A 20,111-nucleotide genomic window follows, 5' to 3' on the forward strand; every position below is an offset into this window, starting at 1 on the left:
TCCTCACGATGTTTTCCTTCACTATTCGAGCGAATGTTAAATGCACACATAGAAAGAAAGCCCATTGGTGCACAGCCGGGGATCGAACCTACAACCTCAGGGATGAGAGTCGCACGCTGAAGCCACTAGGCCAACACTGATCTTCAGTCCTATTGAAATGTACCTTAATTTTACGCCAATATAACATAGGTATTTTGTCACTTAGAAACATACTTGGCAAAACGTGCCTCTAATCTCGCAAAATGAATGACACATAAAGCGTAATTTTGAGATGATTCGCACAATGAGCTGCCACCTTCAACCCTCCACTGCTGATGTTGATAAAATCCTACAACGTTGCAATTTACAAGTAGAATTGGTACACAGGTGTTTAAACACTTGGACTTAAAACGGACTTTTAAAAGACTTAATACTTACTTTTTAGATAAAGTTATTAAAACAATTAAATTACACTTATAATAATCGTAAATTAATTCTATATGAGCTACCATAATTCAAAACAGTTAGGGTGACCCCAAATTAACAGCCACCCTTGGCGAAACTCAATTATACATTTGTCTAACAATTAATACAAAAAATTCGTCGTATCCCGAGGGATCAGCTCAACGGTTAAGTGTTGGAGTTTAATAAACTGTTTAATTAAGATCGCGTTAGAGTCGTAGGGAGCAGTGTCGTGCGCGCGCGCATCCCAACACCATGCTAGCGATCGCATTCGTCTTATTCGCAAGCGTGCTTGTCGAGTCTCGCCCATTTAATATCACAGACTTAATAATCCCTCACATAGTGCCACCTGGCCAAGATGAGATCGAAATTGAGTGCCGATACGACGCTAACTTCACTCTGCTCAACTGGTTCAAAGGGAACACCGAGTTTTTCAGATACAAACCCGGTGCTGCGCCAAGTACGAGATCGTTCCCGATTTTGGGGGTTGGAAGAATTGAATTAGTTCACTGTGGACCGACAGCTTGTCGCCTAAGGCTGGGTGCATTGACTGAAGAAGCGACTGGTATCTACAAGTGCGATATTGAGAAGGAAGTGCCGCCTTATCAGTTTGAATCACGTACGGGTTACATGGAGGTGCATGGTCATAAGCATAGGAAACCGGTTCTAGAAGGATTGGCAGAGGAGTTTGGTGAAGATGACGATATGCAAGCATATTGCCGCGGTGCGCCCGGAGCAGAAATTCGCTGGTACATAAATGGACAAGAGATGGAGGAGATGAGAGGATCTCTTGCATTCAAGAAAAAGAGCTCACGGCTTCATTTCCTTGGCATACCTCCGACAGTTACGATTCAGTGTGCAGAATATAGATTTGGCAAATTGTCTGGGTCTAATCAGGGTAAGGCGCGATGGAAGGAAATGCACAATGAAGAAACACCACAGGAACAAAGAAATGGAGCTGCGACTTTATACAGTGGCCTTTACGTTATTTTTATGTCATATGTATTTAAGTTCTTGTAAATTAACTGTAAGTAATACATAACCAAATTTGTGTTCCTTTGTTACTTTAAAGATAAAATATATTTAAAGAGGAAAAAAGATTTCTAAATTAAAAAGAAAAACGTTTATGTAATTGTGTTTTTCTATAAATCTTATGTTAAATTGTCCTGTAAAAAAATTAAACGTTACAAATTAAATTACAACGAATAGTAAAAGGTTTGTTTTAAATATGTATTTATTATTTAAATTGCACAATCGACATATTTTTCAATCTCTTTCATTGATTTATTTCGCGACTAAGTACCTAGGTGATTAATCTTTTGTGCCTACTAACTGAAACAATAATTATTAAGTCGCCGGCACCAGGCTATCGAATCCAGACTTTATCAACAAATCTACGGTGTGTTATATGTACCTACCTAGGTGTGAATAATTAATAAATTGAACCCAAAACAATCACAACGCATGAACCATATACCTATAAACCGACCAAATAGATACCGACAGCTTGGATACAATAATTACATAATAACTTAGAATAAAATATAAACATAATAAAAATAATTTAGAATAATAACATTAAAAGTTGCCCCCTGTCACAGAGTATTACTTTATTATTAATGCTGGCAGAATTTCGATACTTATATGCGGAGCGTGAAAAGCACCAGTTTCCCCGTTCCTACTAGGCGCCAAATTAAATCTTTGATCAGCGCCTGTTTACTTGTACTCCACGGCTCTGGTCTCCATTCCAAAGGGAAACAAAATCACAGTAGAAGGAAAGATTCTATTTTTGAAAAATCTTTGTAAACATAGTAAATAGAACGTAAACAAAAATAATTTAAATTTCCTAAATCTTAGTTTAACCATAAATCTTTCTCTTTACCAAATTGCTCAAGATTATTTAATTACACATTTTTTTATGACTCAGAGTAGTTTTCAAAGTTTATAAGTTCTATTGTAATTTGTAGCATTGCGCCATATTTTGACAACGGATTGCCAGTGCAGTGTAGCATAATTTAGTCAAACTTTTATAAAACTATATCTATACTGTGTGCCATAAATTACCGAGACTAGTAGTCTTTTTAAGCCATTGTGGCGTTAAAATCTTGAAATATATCAATTGACTCTAATTTATTTGGCTCAGAAGGACAGGAACAGGAAATCTAGAGCAAATAAATCCAGTGGTTTTAATATTTTTTCTTATTGGCAACACCAAAATGTTTCACAACGCATGCGCAAAATGGCGGATAAAATTGACAAGTTGTCAGAAAAATCGAGCAAATCAGTGGAGGCGCGCGTGCATGAAACACGGTTAAAAACATGTTAAAAAGTTTTTCTGAAATTTTAGTTTTATGTTCCATTTGGTGTCTCAATTATACTATAAGAACTGATATATTAAACTTTTCTCCGTCTTGATTAAGTGAGAAATTTAGCAAAATAAATAGTGAATATTTTAGTTTTTTTTGTTAGTGGTTCGTCGTTCGTCGAGAAACAGAAATCAACATGCCTAAAGGAAAGAAAAAAGGAAAATTTGGTAAGTTTCAGTGGTTTATTCCATGTAAAATCATGAATAGAACAAAAATTGCATGAGTGTGCTGGAATTTTTTCAAAATGAGATCACGCGGCGACCTTGTGGTCGCAATATTCTCGCTAATGACAGTCCACGTATAAATAAACACAAAGCACTAATGGTACACAGAAAACATGGTACAAAGAAATATATCTTAACTCTTTGTAGTTCCGCATTTCACAAGTTACTCGTAACACTACAATCACTATTTCATAACATGCCTCATGCCTGTATGTAACCTTACTAGTGTCACATATTGTAGCTATTTATAATCGTTAAAATTTTATACAAGCACGACCTTGTTACCTGGTAGATTACGCATGTCAAAATTATGTAAGTTTTATTATTCTCTTTTGGTTAAACACGAAACCGTTTCAATAAAAAATAATCTCTTGAATATTTTTTCATAACAATAAAAATTACAATTGCAATATATTTAAGCTTTATTTATTATATTGATAATGAAACAAAAAAAAAAATAAAACATCGGATTTTTTTTAACTAAGAAATACAAGTCTTCTAGTTCTATGTTGTTATATAAAATTCTTATAAGTTTAAGTAAAAAAGCAATAAACACTCGCTGTTAAGTAAAATTGCTGTTATCTTATAATATTGCACAATATATAAAAACTCATAGTGTTAAGGTTTTTGTTGGTTACTGGAATGAGGAGAGAGAGAGAGACTTCAGTTCCTATTATACCATTTCAATATTAATTACAGAGCACAGAAGAACAGAGCTTCCATACTCTTCCGATGAGGATGCAGGGATTGATATGACAAATGACAACTGTTCAGAGACTTCAGGACAATCTGATCTTAAAAGTATCCATGATGAAGCAGGTATGGTACAAAATATAATTATTAAAATAACTATGTATCACATATAAATTGTGATAAGATTTAAACAAATTTACATAAAAGAATTTAAATAAAGTATTATAATATTAATGTAAAATTGTTTTCAATGGTAGTGCCATTATATCTTAGTTAAAAAAAGTCAAATGTCTAATACATTACTTACAAATTGTATTTAAATGTATTTTGGGTTTTGTATATTGCACAACAATGATTTTGCAACTTACTACTATCTTTAATTCTATATTCTGGTCTTATACATTGATTTTACTCGGTTCTTGGATCTGTAATATCATCAGTAATATCAAGTCGCATTCCACAATGTAATTGTGTACTGGTGACACGCAGCATGAGATACCTCTGAGATAACTCCACCTGCAACAATCTTTTTCTTGTGTTACCATTTCTTTTTATACAATTTCTTTTGTAGTGTTCGTTTAAACCTTATTCAAGGACTCCTTTCGACTTTAACTACAATTTACAATCTATTACAGTGGTACCTAGGCATACAAAATTTGTTCCATAATGCAACTTATAAAAAATGCTTTGAAAATGAGGCAAACAAGCAAACAGGCTGAGGTCTATTGAGGTGGGAGAAACTGTTAGTGTAGTGTTAAGATTCCTTGTACCACAAATCTTGCTCTCATATGAAAGCAAAATATTGATTGCTCAACTGCTTGTATCTCCAAACACTTGTATATTAAGGTACTCATATATTGAGGTATCACTGTAAATTGACTATAAGACATGGTTTAATATATGTCTTTCAATAATATTACTTTATACTCTCGTACATACTGTGAATGTTATATAGACCTTTACTTTTATGCAAGGTGATATGTTTATAAATAGATTGATGTAAACATCAATGGCAAACAATGACACAATGTATGCTTCATAAATTAATCCAGTTGGACAAGCTTAATCTTTTATCTTATAATTTAAGTTGAAGGTCAATGTGATAACAGCCAAATATATGAAGCTTAATACTGCATAAAAAATTTGCAAACACTATTTTTTGATGACACCATCAATAGTTTAATAAGGTAGGATTAATAACCTAGGATTGACATTCATTTGTCTACATAGACTAAAAACCCCATACCAATGTAACAACTAACAAATTTAAGAATTTTCATATTTTGGAATAAAATTATTTTCTTGTTTTAAGCTTGACAATATGTCTTCTAAATTGTAATCAGATATGTTAGTTTTATGAAATAAATTATGATAAAACCTATTATTTCATGAAAACTGACAACACTTACAGAGAGTGAAGCACAAGAGAAATTTGAAGAGAAAGTCTTGGAAATAATTGATGCACTGAGCGCTAGAGCGAATGCAGCACGTGCGTCTGCGTTGGTTTCATTACGGACTGCTTTACAAAGACGATACTTGGCGGTGCTTTTGAGCGGACAAAGGGCGACTTTGGCTGACCATGTTACTAAGGCTCTCAGACGAGGAAAGGATGGAGAGAAGAAAGCAGCGGCTGCTGTTGCTCCAATATTGGCGTTACAGGTAATGTAGTGTAAATATATATTTTTTTTAGATTCCCCAATAGCCTGAATAAATATTGTTTTATCGTCGTTTTTGTAGGTGTTCGGTTCGGTAAAAAAAAAAATGAAATAAAAAATTGTTAGTAGTTAAATACTTATATTAACACAATAATGATATGCATAATTATCTAAAATAGTAAAATAATAACCAGCTCAAATATAAGACCAACTTTGATTTTGTTCCCTTTTAAGCCGTGGGGTTCAATTAAAGATTTAATTTAAGTAAAGGTACACTGCCGCAGGGACCAAACTTTTTAAATTTGTTTTAATTTTCTATTTATTAATTTTTAATTATTATTAATGTATGTGTTGGAAATAAATTACATAATATATTCTAAAATGCTAATACAAACTATTTAGGACTTATGATAACAGTATTTTACGGGAATGTTTTTCAGATTTTCACATAATTCTGTTTAAAGTGCTTTTTAGCAGATATATTAGGGTATTATAGGATTACTAGCTGACCTGGCAAACGTCGATTTTCCATGTACCTATATCATTTATAATAAAAAATAGGGGTTGATCGTAGAGGGGTGAAAATGAGGTGTTGTATGTAGTTTTAATGCTGTATCATAAACAAATAAAATTTATCTAAAAATTAAATAAATAACAATTTAGGGGTGGACTACCCTTAACATTTAGGGGAATGAAAAATAGATGTTGTCCAATTCTCAGACATACCCAATATGCACACAAAATTTCATGAGAATCGGTCAAGCCGTTTCGGAGGAGTTTAACTACAAACACCGCGACACGAGAATTTTATATATTAATAGATGTAATTATACCTTAAATGCGCGTTTATCTGTTTAGAGGTTTATTTAAATGTACTCTTATAAAAAAAATACTTTATGGAATGACAATTAAAACATGTCAAAGATGAGTAAAAAAGGTACATATTATACACATTGCATAATAATTTTCCACAATTCCTTAAATAATACTGAAAATAGATCACACAACCATCTATAGTTGTTATATAATTTCTTTATCACAACAATTCCAGGTCGGTGAAGAGGGTGTGGAAGAGTTTATGCAAGAGGTGAGGCCGGCCTTAGCAGCAGCCGCTGTTGACAAGACTGCCTCACTCGACACACGCACTGAGGTACATATAAAAATTTATATAAATCACGCGTCACGTTGTTTGTCCGCTATGGACTCCTAAACTACTTGACCGATTTCAATCAAATTTGTACACCGTGTTCAGTTTGATCTAACTTAAAAGATTGGATAGCTTACATCTTAATTTATACCCGCAATATTATTTTATTGCAAAATATTTGTTTATTATTTGATAGTCACAATTCTAACAGATGGCGCTGTGTTGAAAGTACCAACGTTTCACATAAGCTACAATTTAATGGCATTACCACCAAAAAGCATGGTGGTCCCCATGACTGGTGTTCCCTTACCGTTTCCCTTGAATAGTTTACCACTATATAATATAGAACCTAATAAAACCTTAGCCACAGCAACGCTTGGCCGAGTCTGCCAGTAAAAATATATATTATATATTCTGTTAGCCTTGTAGTTTAAGAGTGACTGTAACCTGAACTCGAACAGTACATTTGATTCATAGCTAAAGAAAGACCAGTGGTGCTACAACTTTGATCTTGTCGTCAGATTTCCATGGTATCACTTAAAATCAGGCGAGCCTCCTGCCCATTTGCCCCGTGTAATAAAGGTTTTTTTTTGTCTTTAATTAACCGCACAAGTGATGTTATTTGTTTGAGAGTCTTTTGGTTTTAAATCACTTCGACATGAGACATTAGCCAATGTGGGATAAGGAACTGAATTCTAATATTGCCATTTAAAATAATCTATGCAGGTTATACGGCAATATTTTTGAGGTTAAATCAATTAAAATATAATGTCAATGTTTTCATGTTATAATTGTTTTAGATTACACTAAAAAAGTGAACATATTGAATGAGAAATAAATAATTTTAAAATTGTGACTTTTTTATATTATAATTGGTTATTATTCTTTTCTTTATTTTACAAAATAATATAATATAATCACAATATTAGACATTAGAATTAATAGTATTAATGTAACCATAGCACTCTCGTTTAGGAGCGTGACAAATGCATATAAAAGTAGTTTTTTATTTAATATCTGACTTCTCAGACCATTTCTACCTTATAGACAGTTTCATATTATATTCCAGTGTTGCTCATCTTTGGCCATCCTCTGTTACCTGATGGAAGATGACCTCGCCGAAGTACTGGAAGTCATGCGGCTCTTTGAGACCATCTTCAGCGGGAGTTATCTCAAGGTATTCAAAACAGTTATTCTTCTTTATCGGGGTTGGAAAAAAAATTAAGTGTAACATTTTTTCGATACGCATCACATTTTTCAGTTACGCGCCATGTTGCTTTTTGAAGTCAAACTTCTTTATCGACGTATGGGAGAGATTTTGTAGCAAAATAACGATAACAATGATAGTAATAATTCTATTACAGTTAATGAAATTCTGTAATAATCTTAGTAGTAATAAGGTAAAATGAAATAATTGTATTTGTATTCATGTCTATGATAATAAAAGCCTTTTGTTAAACTTTATTTAACCAATTTCATTAAGTTGCATATAGTAGATCATTTTCGAAAAATAAGGTCATAAAGAAGTTTCACTTCTTACGTGTGTACACCTAGTACACGCACACTTTTTTTAAATTAATTACCTGGTGTTATGTGTTTAATGTGAATAACAGCTGTGTAATAGTTATTATTACAGATATCAGAATACAAATGAAATAATATTGATTTATAAAAATACAATTAGGTAAAAGCATTTTAAACTTTAGTCATCTGGCACTAAATGTCACTGACCGTAGGAATGTTATCGAAACATCATGCGTCACCTTTATTTTTGAAGGAGTAAGAAATCTTAAAAAAAACTACCCTTTTCAGGGCCGTATTACAATATAGTTTCTCAGAAAGAAACATTATTCCTATTAATACTTAATATAATTTAGCATATCGATCATACCTATCCCTTTATCGATATGCACCTCTATAAATCTAACGCACATCACTACACCTCTCCATAAGACCTGTAAGTGCGAGGGAGACAGACAGTCAAAAATCATTTATTCATATATGTAGTTACTGCCAGTTCTCAAAGCGTAGAACGGATAAGAATAATTGGCAATAAACTCTCTGCCACTCTTTTTATTTGAAATAAATATGATTTATGACCCGAAGCCATAACGCGTCGACTACAAGATTCCATCCGCGTTCATTTGTTTTGTTGCGGAGTTATTTTTAATTATATTTTTACAAAAAGTAAAAAAATAATCCTCTTTATAATATTAGTGTGAAGCACAAATTATATTTTAAAAAATATTTAACAATCTATTTGAATTAAAATCAAAAGTCCATATATAGTTTTGATAATTGATAACGCATACAAAATATTACGTAGATTTTTCCAAACATTTCCGTGTGACCGTCTCAAGGTCACAAGTTTACTGACACTTACGTGAGACGTCACGATTTCTTAGTCATAGATATTTTGTTAATGTCGCTGTCACATCGGAAAATTTATCATTTTATGATATAACGTCATTTTGATGCCGTTTTTATTTGTATTTTTTTTTTGAAGTGAAACTTTAGGCGATACGATGAGGGTAAATTTTTTTAAAAAACGTCACGAGGATGTGCAGCGATTTTGTAAAATAGTGTATCATACAAACTAATAGTACCACAGTCGACAAATTTATACACGTATCTTTTGATGGTTAGAGCTAAATATTATGTTAATTGAATACTAGCCAGCTTGAATACAGCCCATTATGTGATGGAGGACTTATGGCATAAATCGAGTCCTGGTGAAAGAATACTTTTTTCTCAGGGTGACGGCAGCGTGAAAGTATCGGGTTCTGTGGTGGAAGAGGGGGCGTGGCACGCGGCAGCCATAGACGGCTGGGCCTTGCTGCTGGCTCTCACTGAAGCAGACCACGCCAGAGCCCTGCTCAAGGATAATCCTCCTTCCTTTGCCCGGCTGGCTGATTTACTGGAAGCTTGCAGTCTTGAGGTATTACATAGCCACAGCACACACGCATTACACACTTAAATCGAACCTTGTTCGTTAGGGAGTGTTCAACTATTACGTCACGCAATTTTTGGAATTATTGAAACCCCCATGTAACGCGCCGTAACGTTTTCCTGTACCCAAGTATAGTAAAACGTTTCGTGACTACCTAGTGACTCTTTATATCTAAAAGTTACCATTATGTGGTGTAAAGTACTGGAAAGTCGAAAATAATATCGTAACGTTTAACAAAAGGACCCCCCCCCCCCAAATTCATACGTAATACATGAACGCTCCTTAAGGGAATAGGGGAAAAAATTGGTATATATTTTGTATTATTATTATTTTTGTTAGTAATAAATGTTATGTCTATTATTATTTTAATTATTCTTGAGTAACCCAGTTTAAATTTTCAGGTGCGTATGGCTGCCGGCGGAGCGGTGGCCATCGCGTACGAGCGCGTGACGGACGACGATGAGGAAGGGGACGAGGAGTGGGTGGAGATGGTGTTGCCTCGCCTGGAAGACCTGGCCCGGGACTCGCACAAGTTCAGGGCCAAACGGGACAGGAAGGTTCAGAGGGCCACCTTCAGGGATATCCTTAAGTACTTTGAGGTAAGTTGTGTTAACTGATAAGGTTCAAGTATTACGTAACGAGTTTGGGGGGGGGGGGTGTTTGTATAACGTTTGCGGGGCGGGGATTGAATTACGCGTTATTGTTAATATTATTTTCGACTTTCCAGTACTTTACACCACATAAGTAACGGCTATAGAAAAACGTTACGGCGCGTTACATGGGGGGGGGGGTCCAATAATCTCCAAAAATTGCGTGACGTAATACTTGAACGCTCCCTAAGATGATGATGGAGAAGATACGTCTCCAAGGCAATATAACAGATATTGTCTATATGCTTAATTTAGTGTTCTTAAAAGTGCAATTTGTCTTTATTGGCGTGACGTTGATTCCAGGAAGGTGACGTGCCAGAGCTGCGCGTGCGCATCGGCGTGGAAAGTGTGTCGTGCGACACTTGGTCGAGTCGCGCGACTTATTCCGCCTTAGCGGCAGCCCTAGGCGCGGGACTGCAGTCCCTGTCGCCTCATTGTGGCAGGCTCAGAGCAGCCCTAGGTCTGGACCCACAGGCGCCGATGGTGCCTGCGCCGGCGCATAACAACTCGAGGAAGAATAAGTTGCAACGAGTAAGTTGATTTGAGATTTTTACTTATTTTGTACTATGTATGATGTGTTCAACTTTAATAAATAAAAAACTGCATTGGCCCCCCAAAAAGAAAAACCTATGGAGGGCTGCCAATCACATTAATCTAGAACAATTATTGTTTTTGTCTAATATTTAAAAAGTAAAGATGCTAATTATGCATATCCTTCATACATACTCTTTACTAGTAAAAAAAGTTTTTTTTTTATGTCCCTTTCTGTCAAACTGTGTAATAAAAATAGACAGCTTTAGTTCTAACTGTGCATTTTAAAACTTTTCTATGAATAAGGGATAATTAATATGAAATTTGTATTAGTACTGCATACTTTAACTTGGTTTTCATTATTTCCAGCACTTGCAAAATACAGCTGCGTGCAAGGCCCGAACGGTCGCTCGGAATAAGAACAGAGACAAACGATCAGCCGCTCTCGCAATTTAAGAACTCTTCAAAATAATCAGAAACTATCCGGTTAATACACAGCGCTAGTGTTAAATGTCGTTCCTCTGTAAGTCAAGTGAATAACTGATGCTGGTGACAAACGTGTCATAGATAAATTAATAAAAAATGGATACAAACAAATGTTTTGTTCTAATTTCAAAAATGGAATTTTATATTTCGAAATAAATGCCATAGTGCTAAGTAAATTTCGAAAATGGAATTATGTACTTTTAAATGTTCTGTGTATTAAAATTAAAAGTAAAAATTTGTATGATCACAGACTGATTTACTAAACTATCTCAATAATTATTACATAGTGGCATATCACCATAACTTGTTTGTAGTCTATGGTCAAGATTGTGGTACTATTTTCTGTAAAAAAAATTATATTTCCCTCATATCACAGTGTTTATATTGACTTGACTTACTAGGGAATTACACACATGTTTTCTAATTATTTGAATTCTCGTTAATTTTAATTGCGTTTATCTTTGTGTTATTGTGTTAGACCATGCACAGAAATGAATGTTTTTCTTGAAAAATGGAGATTGAAAATCCAAAATGCCAAGATATTTGTCATGATGACGTTGGCAATTCTTGATTTGTAGTCTCAAAGTTTAATGTTAGAAAATTTTAATATGTTTATATTAGTTGTTTACAAATCCTCTCTGCTATAATTTTTCTAAATTTGTTTTTTCAGAAAATTCTTTTAAGAATTTCAAATTCAGAATTAACATGTAACTTATTTTGATTCTAATGAATAACTGTTGGATATTAAGTTAACGGCTTTATATTTTTTTTGTTTAAACTTATAGCAGTGAGATATTATTATTTTTATACGGTTTGATTAATTGATTTAAATCCGTTGAAATTTTAAATCTACCCTCTTTCGTAAAAAAATAAATTTTACTTTTTACCTAAATATACTACAATATTTACGTTTTTTTTAACCTTTCTAGTTAGAATAGGTTTAGTGTAAATATCAAAATTCCCTTTGGCTTTAGTTACGTAGGTACCAAAGAAATTTGATTTGACCCGCCTTCATATTCTAGGAATATCACATTGGCCTAAGGCAATGTACTTATGACTTGTTTCATACAAAAATCAACTACGTTTTGTCAAGTATACGTCAATATGCAAATGTCAGTTTTTGACAGCTGTTTGATTTTTCATACAATGGTATAGTTTACTGGAAGAACGCCATTCTCTATATTGGCTTAAGGAGAGTTGGTGGTTTCATACATTTTAATTTACGAATAATTTAGATTGATCTTAACTACTATGCATACTGAAGGGATGCGCATGCATCAACAAAAGATCGTACCAAATCCAAGGCCGGCAACGCACTTGCGAGCCTATTGGCAATGTGAGTTTCCATGGGCGGCGCTGCTTTGTTTTTCATACAAACATTGATTTACTACGTTTTAAAGTGTAAGAAGTGTTACAACAAAATAAAAATACATAGTAAACTATACCATGTAAAACGTAATTTTATCATCAAATCTGAGTAATGAGTACATTTTATCTAAAATATCTTTTACGGGCTCACACGCTAACTCACAAATTAGTTTTCACGCACTTTCTTAGCCCTTAATGTTTTTTAACGTTTCAAAAAAAATATTTTGCTAATTGTAACAAGTTCTACCCCTTATAAGGTTCTAAGAGTAAGGGGATATTCAATGCTTGCTTAGCCGATAATACGGGGTGTCTGTTATTGGCTCTAATTTTGTTGCTTAGAAAATAATGACTTAATTTAATGTTTATTGACCCATGTTGACGGTCTTTAAGCACTTGATTAACTGCCGTTTAGTGTTGCTATTTTATTGTTCTATCGTTTAAATGATCTAGTGTCGCTAGATTTTTGGTTTTATTTAGTTTATATTCGTGTGCTGTACTCGAGGTATTTGCAGTGCAATATTTATTATTGAATAATATTTCTGTAAATATTTTTTGCTGTATATTGCTTGTTCTAATTAAAGCGTGGCCCACGAGAACTGTTTTATTATTTAATTCCTCTAAGTGCGTTTGTTCTACAACCCTATTCATGAATATATACAGTAAACCCCCCACAACGCGGTTGACTGCGTTAGTAATAGTACCAACATAATTAAATAACATTTGATTTGACATAACTTCCTAAGGAGTTACGCTTCGAATTACCCATTTTTTCCTGAATTTTACTCTATTCTAGGAAACTATTTAACTTTCACTTAAAAACCCCAGTAAATACTTTAAACAAGTGAATTTATGTTGTATGTGAAGTTTGTTCGCCGAATATATATTTCCCGAAGATGAAAAAACTGGCTCATTAGTATTTTTCATCAACACCTACTTTGGCTTCAGAAAGACTATTTTCGACCGGTGGAAATGTACAAACAGGGAAATGAAATCGCTTAACGACTGAGAATTTACATATATTATGCTTTTTGAGATATCAGTAGTTAATATTAATTATTATTAAATATCTTCGTAAAATAGTATTAGTGTGTATAGGTATGTTATCTAAAGCTGGCGGCTTCAACACATTTACACTTTGTGCTTGTGTAGTGTCTGTGAATAAGCGCGGAGACGTGATGTCAAACTGAAATACAATCACAAATACATCATGAAAAGACTGTCCGTCTCTCTCGCGCTCGGCCAAGCTTATGAGTATAAAAGAGACAGTTATTGCTTTTCTTTTGCTACTGTTTATGTTGATCTTTACTGTTTTATATTATTATTATTTTATACATGTTGATCTTTTTTCAAACATTACCAGGGCAATCTCGTGAAATGGTGCACAATATTTTTAATTATTTTAAGCATCTTAATAAAAACAGTTTAATGAAAAAATGTTATATTTAATTTGACATCAGATGCGACTGGGGTTTCTAAGAGGAGTATTGAAAGAATAGTTAGTGAAGTAAAAGTGAAGTGTGTTGAGCTAGATGGAGCTTATGTCGAAAAATGAAAAATTATTTACACGAACTACTCTTTCACGTTCTTGGTCTGGCTTAGAACTTTTGGATCCACCCTCGTATACACATAATATTTATATGTATTTGACACATTTTTATTTATTTACAACCCACCCAACCTTACTAAAACCAGAGTGGACTAAAATGTATAGCATGGCAAAAAAATCATATTTTGAAACATACTGTATGTGAAATTGCATTAGTGTGAGTACTGTGAACCCGCCACAGCTTTCGATAACCGACCTATATTAATTATTGCTTTGTTGAATCATTCATGTTCTTAGATATTCGTTGCATCACTAGTATAACCGAAAAAAATATTTTCTACTGTCTTAAGTGTACTAAAGTTAGTGTCAAAATGACCAACGGAAGCGAAATTAAGGAATGTATAAATAAAAGACATCTTTAAACACATGACTAGCTTTATTTCCGACATACATACGGTCTGTAGACATCGACTTCCATAGATTATACTAAGCAACTATTGGTTATACCCTTTTAACTGCGTTTCTTTGCCTTTAAAGACCAAACTGAAGTAAAATAATGACCCGGACAAGGATCAACTAGATATTTTGTGACGAAGAAACGCAGCTCAATTCGTTGCGTTTAATACTTAGACATCTCAATATAAAATAAGCTCTTACTTCTTGTGTTTCCAACTTGAAATTTGCATAATTTAAAATAAGAAGGGAATGAAATTGACGTTTAATTGCGGCCACCTTGTAACACAATATTTTTTTCTTAAAAATATTATTATACCCTATTTGGTTTAATAGTATAAAAAAACAACTATTATTAGTATTAGATTGGAAACGTCAGACAACTCGTAAAAATATGATTATTTCAAGGCATTCTGCGTACGGTGGCATATGCACAGGAAGATGGGTGTTCCAGAAAACTTAGTGGCGCTGATTGCCAGCGACGAGAAGGGAGAATCTAAATGAAATTGTCAGACTAAACGAAGTAAGAGTCCGCGACTTTCAAACAGCAAGGAGCTCTTTCGGTTTAATATTTATAGAGAATACTCGAGGTAGCGCTGAAAGAATGGGATGAAGACATTTTGATTGGACGCAACAATATTAGCAAGCATCCGGTACTCAGAAAACACGACGTTATGTGCCTCCTCCGGAATGGGCACTGGCTAAACTGTTTACTAGAGTTAAGCAAGCAAGCGAAATGATCGATGTATCTATTATTATTAGGCTGAAAACAAAGTCATATCTAGCCGAATCATAATTTTCATTGGGCTGGAATGCTCACACATCCTGTAGAAGTGGTGGATCTTGAATTTGAGAAGGGACTTTGTATTTGAGATAACTCTTAAGCAACCAGGGAGGATGTGATGGGGAACTTAATATCCAAATTGACCAGAATATGGCAAAACAGAAACGTGTCGAATCCTAAGAGCAGGCTCGTCAGAATTTTGGTATTACAAAATTAGATACTTGGCCATATTTCCAGAAGAGAACCGGATAGTCTCGACAAACTCGTACTGTTGGAAGGAGTGATGGCAGAAGTTGGGGGGATCGCCTACCCGTTGGTCTGAGCTAATCCAGACAACTATTTGTCTCAACCTAGTGTCCTGAGACAGACGGAGAATAGAGCAGGATAAAGGCATCAAAACAGGCACACCAGCAAATATCAAGTTGCACCCACATGTTACACTAACACTTAACAATACACGTAAAGTGTGTTTTCGACGTCTAAATTCGAAGTTCTATGAAATTCGGATCCTTAACACACTTTACGCCCATCGTGAACTTTTAATTTACCAACACAATTCCACTTACACAACATTTACTACATATAGTGCGAGACAATGCAAAAATAAATCTCATTGAAATCGAAAAATCATCATTACGTTTTACCGACTATAGGCACCGGATATCCGGGTGGTATCTAAATATTGTCATCATAAATGCACAGAAATAAGGCTTACTTTAGCTTAGCAAACGTGTATTGGACAGACGACTACACTACGTATACAAATTTCTTAAGAGGCAAATTCACAACTTCATTTGCTTCAAACACAACCGTCGATTCAACGCATCAGAGGTAACGTGTAAGGCAACAACAAAGGCTTTTGTGTATAAAAATATACCATTTCCTCGTGAATTTTATTTTACAGAAACAAAAGGCGATTTATACGGCTAATGTATACATGCCAGCAAACACTATTTCGAATCTAATAGTATAAGATCCCGCTATACAACGACCTTCACCGAGATGCTTATTTAATGAAACTTATTTTATATTTAATTTAATATGTCAATAAATATAATCCATATGGGTTGTCTAGCAAATTTCAGTCCAGAGTATGTTTAATTAATATTTAAAAAAAAAAAATTTTTTTATAATTTGCATGTAGTAAATTTTTTGAACTTTTTTCAATCAATATTTTTAATCAGTGTAGTATTATATATGTATCACTATAACCATCTTTTATACTAAAGATGTATATATACTTTAGTGTCACATAAAAAATATACACATAAATAATTAATTGATTAAAAACAACCTAACGTTTGCATATTCTATGGGCTTCATACTTTCGATTGGTATAGAATTTATCTAATAATCATACCGGTGAAATGTTTAAAAAAATATTTTTTTTTTAAATTAATTAAACATACTCTGGACTGAAATTTGCTAGGCAACCCATATGGATTATATTTATTGACATATTAAAATATATATAAAATAAGTTTCATTAAATAAGCATCTCGGTGAAGGTCGTTGTATAGCGGGATCTTAGACCATAATGAATACTAATTTTCTGAACTTATTAAATATTGAATGCGCCGAAATTGTGCCTTAGACATATAATTTATAGTCTTAATCTATGACTAAGTACATGTCTCAATGAACATCCTAAACATTGACTCGATAAATGTACGAATAAATAATACGTATTTTAAATTATTTATATATATTTTTAAACTATTTCTCTTATTCTATGACTCAATGACTTCAGCAAAAAACCTAATGTTTTTCACATACTCGTATTCTTTAAGCTTTTAACAAATATCAGCGACTCCAAATATATATGGAGAAAGGAAGGTGTGCTCCTTCTTCAATCTAAAGGGTCATCAAACAGTGTAACTAGTGACTGATCTGAATACCTCAGTGGCTAAAGCTGCGTATAAATTAAGCGCGGCAGCCGCGCGAGCCAATGTTCCACCAGAGTTGACCTTCATTTGCCGCGCGAGCCAATAAGAAGATGAAAATTTAGTTGGACGTGACTGCCGCGCGCGGCAGGCGATCGATCACAAACAGACCGCGGCAGATAGACCAGTTCACTCTTGTAAACCTGCGAGTATGGACGCGCGTGGTCGGGCGGCTGCCGCTTTCATTGTGATTCACCATCTTATTTGTAAAAAAAATAAAAGAAAAATAAATATAATTATTTATTTAATTTTTCAAATGTAAACTGAACTTTATTGACTATAATGACTCCTTTTCCAGTCATTGATTATTTAATTGTAATTAATTATTTGCATGCAATCAAAAACTATTTTTAATAATGCCAGAGAAGTATAACTTCTTACGCGCGTACATAAGCACACGCACCCTTTTTTACGTATTCGCCGCGCGAGCCAAATCACCAAAACTATAACCGTCCCAACTGCGCGCGAGCCAAAGACTGAAGCTCCTTTGATGCGGTCCCAAAAACCGACATCGAGCGGATCGACCCGCGGCACGTTCGAGCGCGGCAATGTTCGAGTCGCCGCGCGCGGCGACCCCGTCTACATAGAGCGCGGCCGCCGCGCGCGCCAATGTTCGATGGTTTGCCGCGCTTAATGTATACGCAGCTTTAGAGAGTTGGAGATAGCGGTCAAATACGTTTTAGCGCGTGTCAGTATATTGTAGTTATGTTTTTAATTATTTCTAAGAAAAATGTCTTAAATAGTTTCTTCATATACACTGGCTGAATTCACAAGAGTTGCTTCCATTAGTTAGGTATATAAATATATTTTTGAAGTTATACTTCTTTAGGCGCGTTATGAAAAAAATAATGAAATTTTACGATGCGCGGACACCGTGACACAAAATTAGTTGCCCACGGAAGATGCTACGGCATTTGACATAATTTAAAAACAACATTCGAATAATAATAGAATTTATGTTACACTTAATGTAAGAGAATAATAATAAATATGTATTTATTTAATTTTTCAAATGTAAACTGAACTTTGTTGACTATAATGACTCCTTTTCCAGTCATTGATTATTTAATTGTAATGTTTTATTCGCATGCAATCAAAAACTATTGTTAATAATGCCAAAGAAGTATAACTTCTTACGCGCGTACATAAATATTGTGTCGTTCTATCGAATCAGTAATAACTGTAAAGATAGAATAATGATATGAAATAAATAAAGTTAAGAAGATCCCTTTAGGCTACTTTTTCAATACTTCATACATATACCGTATCTCTCCGCGTTTGTAGAAATCCGTCTACATCCAAATCTAAATTCTATCTCTCTATTGGAATATTAAATAAAATTGTGACCACCTATGAAATTTAACTCCTCAATTGATTAGTAAACGATTCAAGTGAAAATCATTTTGTTAACTTCCAATATGTTGAACTTTTTTTGCTAGTTACCTTTAACTATTAATTACAACAAACAATTCACTCATTTAAGTCATTGAGTCAACTAAGTATAGTTAGACGAATACTCTTACTCCTGGTTTCCATATTTAAAATACCAGACGTAATTGCTACGGGTAGATACGACCGGCTATCAAACGCTGTGTCCATTTAAGAAATGGAAGACAATATCAATATAAACCGAGCGTTAGTAACTTTCTCTAGAAAATATACTTTCAAATGTAAAAATAAATCTGTTCGTAGCAATGACGATTGGTACGATATAGGAACCGGGCGTAACCTTTACCATAATATACACAAAACTACATATACTTTGTGCTATTGTTTTATCTTTGGTTCATAAAATAAATGCCATGAACGGTGTTCCCAAATATATTTAATTAAATTTTTGACAAAATAATATCTTAAAATTATTCGCTACTGATCGCAAATACTTTAATCGGAATAGATAAATGAGATTGGAAGGGATTTCCGTTCAATTTCAAGTGTATTTTGTGTTGGTCAACAACAATGTTTTTGAAATCACGTAGCTCTCCTTATACTTACGACCCGCTTTATAGTTGCGACACGTATATATACCAAGAACTCGATTAATACTTGCAGCACTCTTTCTTCTTCTTGTCTCACATTATACTCCTGTCCCACTTTATACTGGTGACTCACTTTATATGGTCCACATTATACTCCTGTCCCACTTTATACTCGTGGTACACATTATACTCGTAGGACACATTATACTTGTGCCTCACTCTATACTCGTGTCTCACATTATACTCCTGTCCCACTTTATACTCGTGTCTCACTTTATACTTGTGACTAAGTTTATAATTTCAGCACGCTTGACACTTGCGGTACCAAGATTAACCTTCCATTCCCATTAATAGTTATAGTATTCCTAGTAGCGAATAATGAAAATCTAAACACAAATTCTACGTATAGTAACTTATTTTTGTCAAATTTTGCAGTTACCCGTACATATACGATTTATACAAAACCTGCAAAGGTAGACGACTAGAAATCTTATATTTTATAACTACCCACAAACAATATAATTATTAAATATGTATATATGTGAAGCCATCGTATGACGGACACAAACCTACAATTTTTTCGAATCTTTTGGCTAAATGAATCGAACAAAGTGTTTTATTTATATCATAACGATTATCGTGCCTAATAAGGTGGCCATTTTAATGCCTTTTTAAAATTGATTTTAATAATGTTAAAAAACCTTCGTTTAAAAGGTTCACACGCAGAAATATGTATCTCAAAGCAACTCTGTGAAACGTTAGTCGAAATGCTTTAAGAACATTGAAATTTATATAATTTTAAACAATTTCTGTGTTCTAACTGAAAATTGCACAAATACACATATCGCTCACAAAATAGGCAAGCAAAGAAAATCGGGAAATCTGAAAAGAAAAA

The 20,111-nt window shown here is 33.9% G+C and overlaps 3 protein-coding genes across 7 annotated transcripts in view; 2 read left to right on the plus strand and 1 right to left on the minus strand.

The window, feature by feature from the left end:
• The first annotated feature begins 634 nt into the window (after positions 1-634).
• On the plus strand, positions 635-1,568 carry LOC125060113. The gene has a single exon (XM_047664833.1). The coding sequence runs from the start codon at positions 697-699 to the stop codon at positions 1,459-1,461; it is 765 nt and encodes a 254-aa protein (XP_047520789.1). The 5' UTR covers positions 635-696; the 3' UTR covers positions 1,462-1,568.
• Positions 1,569-2,692: 1,124 nt separating this feature from the next.
• LOC125060112 (interferon-related developmental regulator 2) lies at positions 2,693-13,104 on the plus strand. The gene is made up of 9 exons (XM_047664831.1): positions 2,693-2,974; positions 3,731-3,850; positions 5,136-5,383; positions 6,431-6,529; positions 7,596-7,703; positions 9,282-9,464; positions 9,878-10,075; positions 10,430-10,657; positions 11,027-13,104. The coding sequence occupies exons 1-9, from the start codon at positions 2,944-2,946 to the stop codon at positions 11,111-11,113; spliced, it is 1,302 nt and encodes a 433-aa protein (XP_047520787.1). The 5' UTR covers positions 2,693-2,943; the 3' UTR covers positions 11,114-13,104.
• Positions 13,105-19,191: 6,087 nt separating this feature from the next.
• Positions 19,192-20,111, minus strand: part of LOC125060110 (transcription factor RFX3) — a 28,466-nt gene continuing 27,546 nt past the window's right edge. For all 5 annotated transcript variants that reach the window (XM_047664830.1, XM_047664826.1, XM_047664828.1 and 2 more), the window contains exon 16: positions 19,192-20,098. The gene's annotated coding sequence lies outside the window, so the exon portion shown is untranslated. The remainder of the gene's footprint in view (positions 20,099-20,111) is intronic.

This window comes from Pieris napi, chromosome 21 (assembly GCF_905475465.1).
Source record: "Pieris napi chromosome 21, ilPieNapi1.2, whole genome shotgun sequence".
Classification (NCBI taxonomy): domain Eukaryota; kingdom Metazoa; phylum Arthropoda; class Insecta; order Lepidoptera; family Pieridae; genus Pieris; species Pieris napi.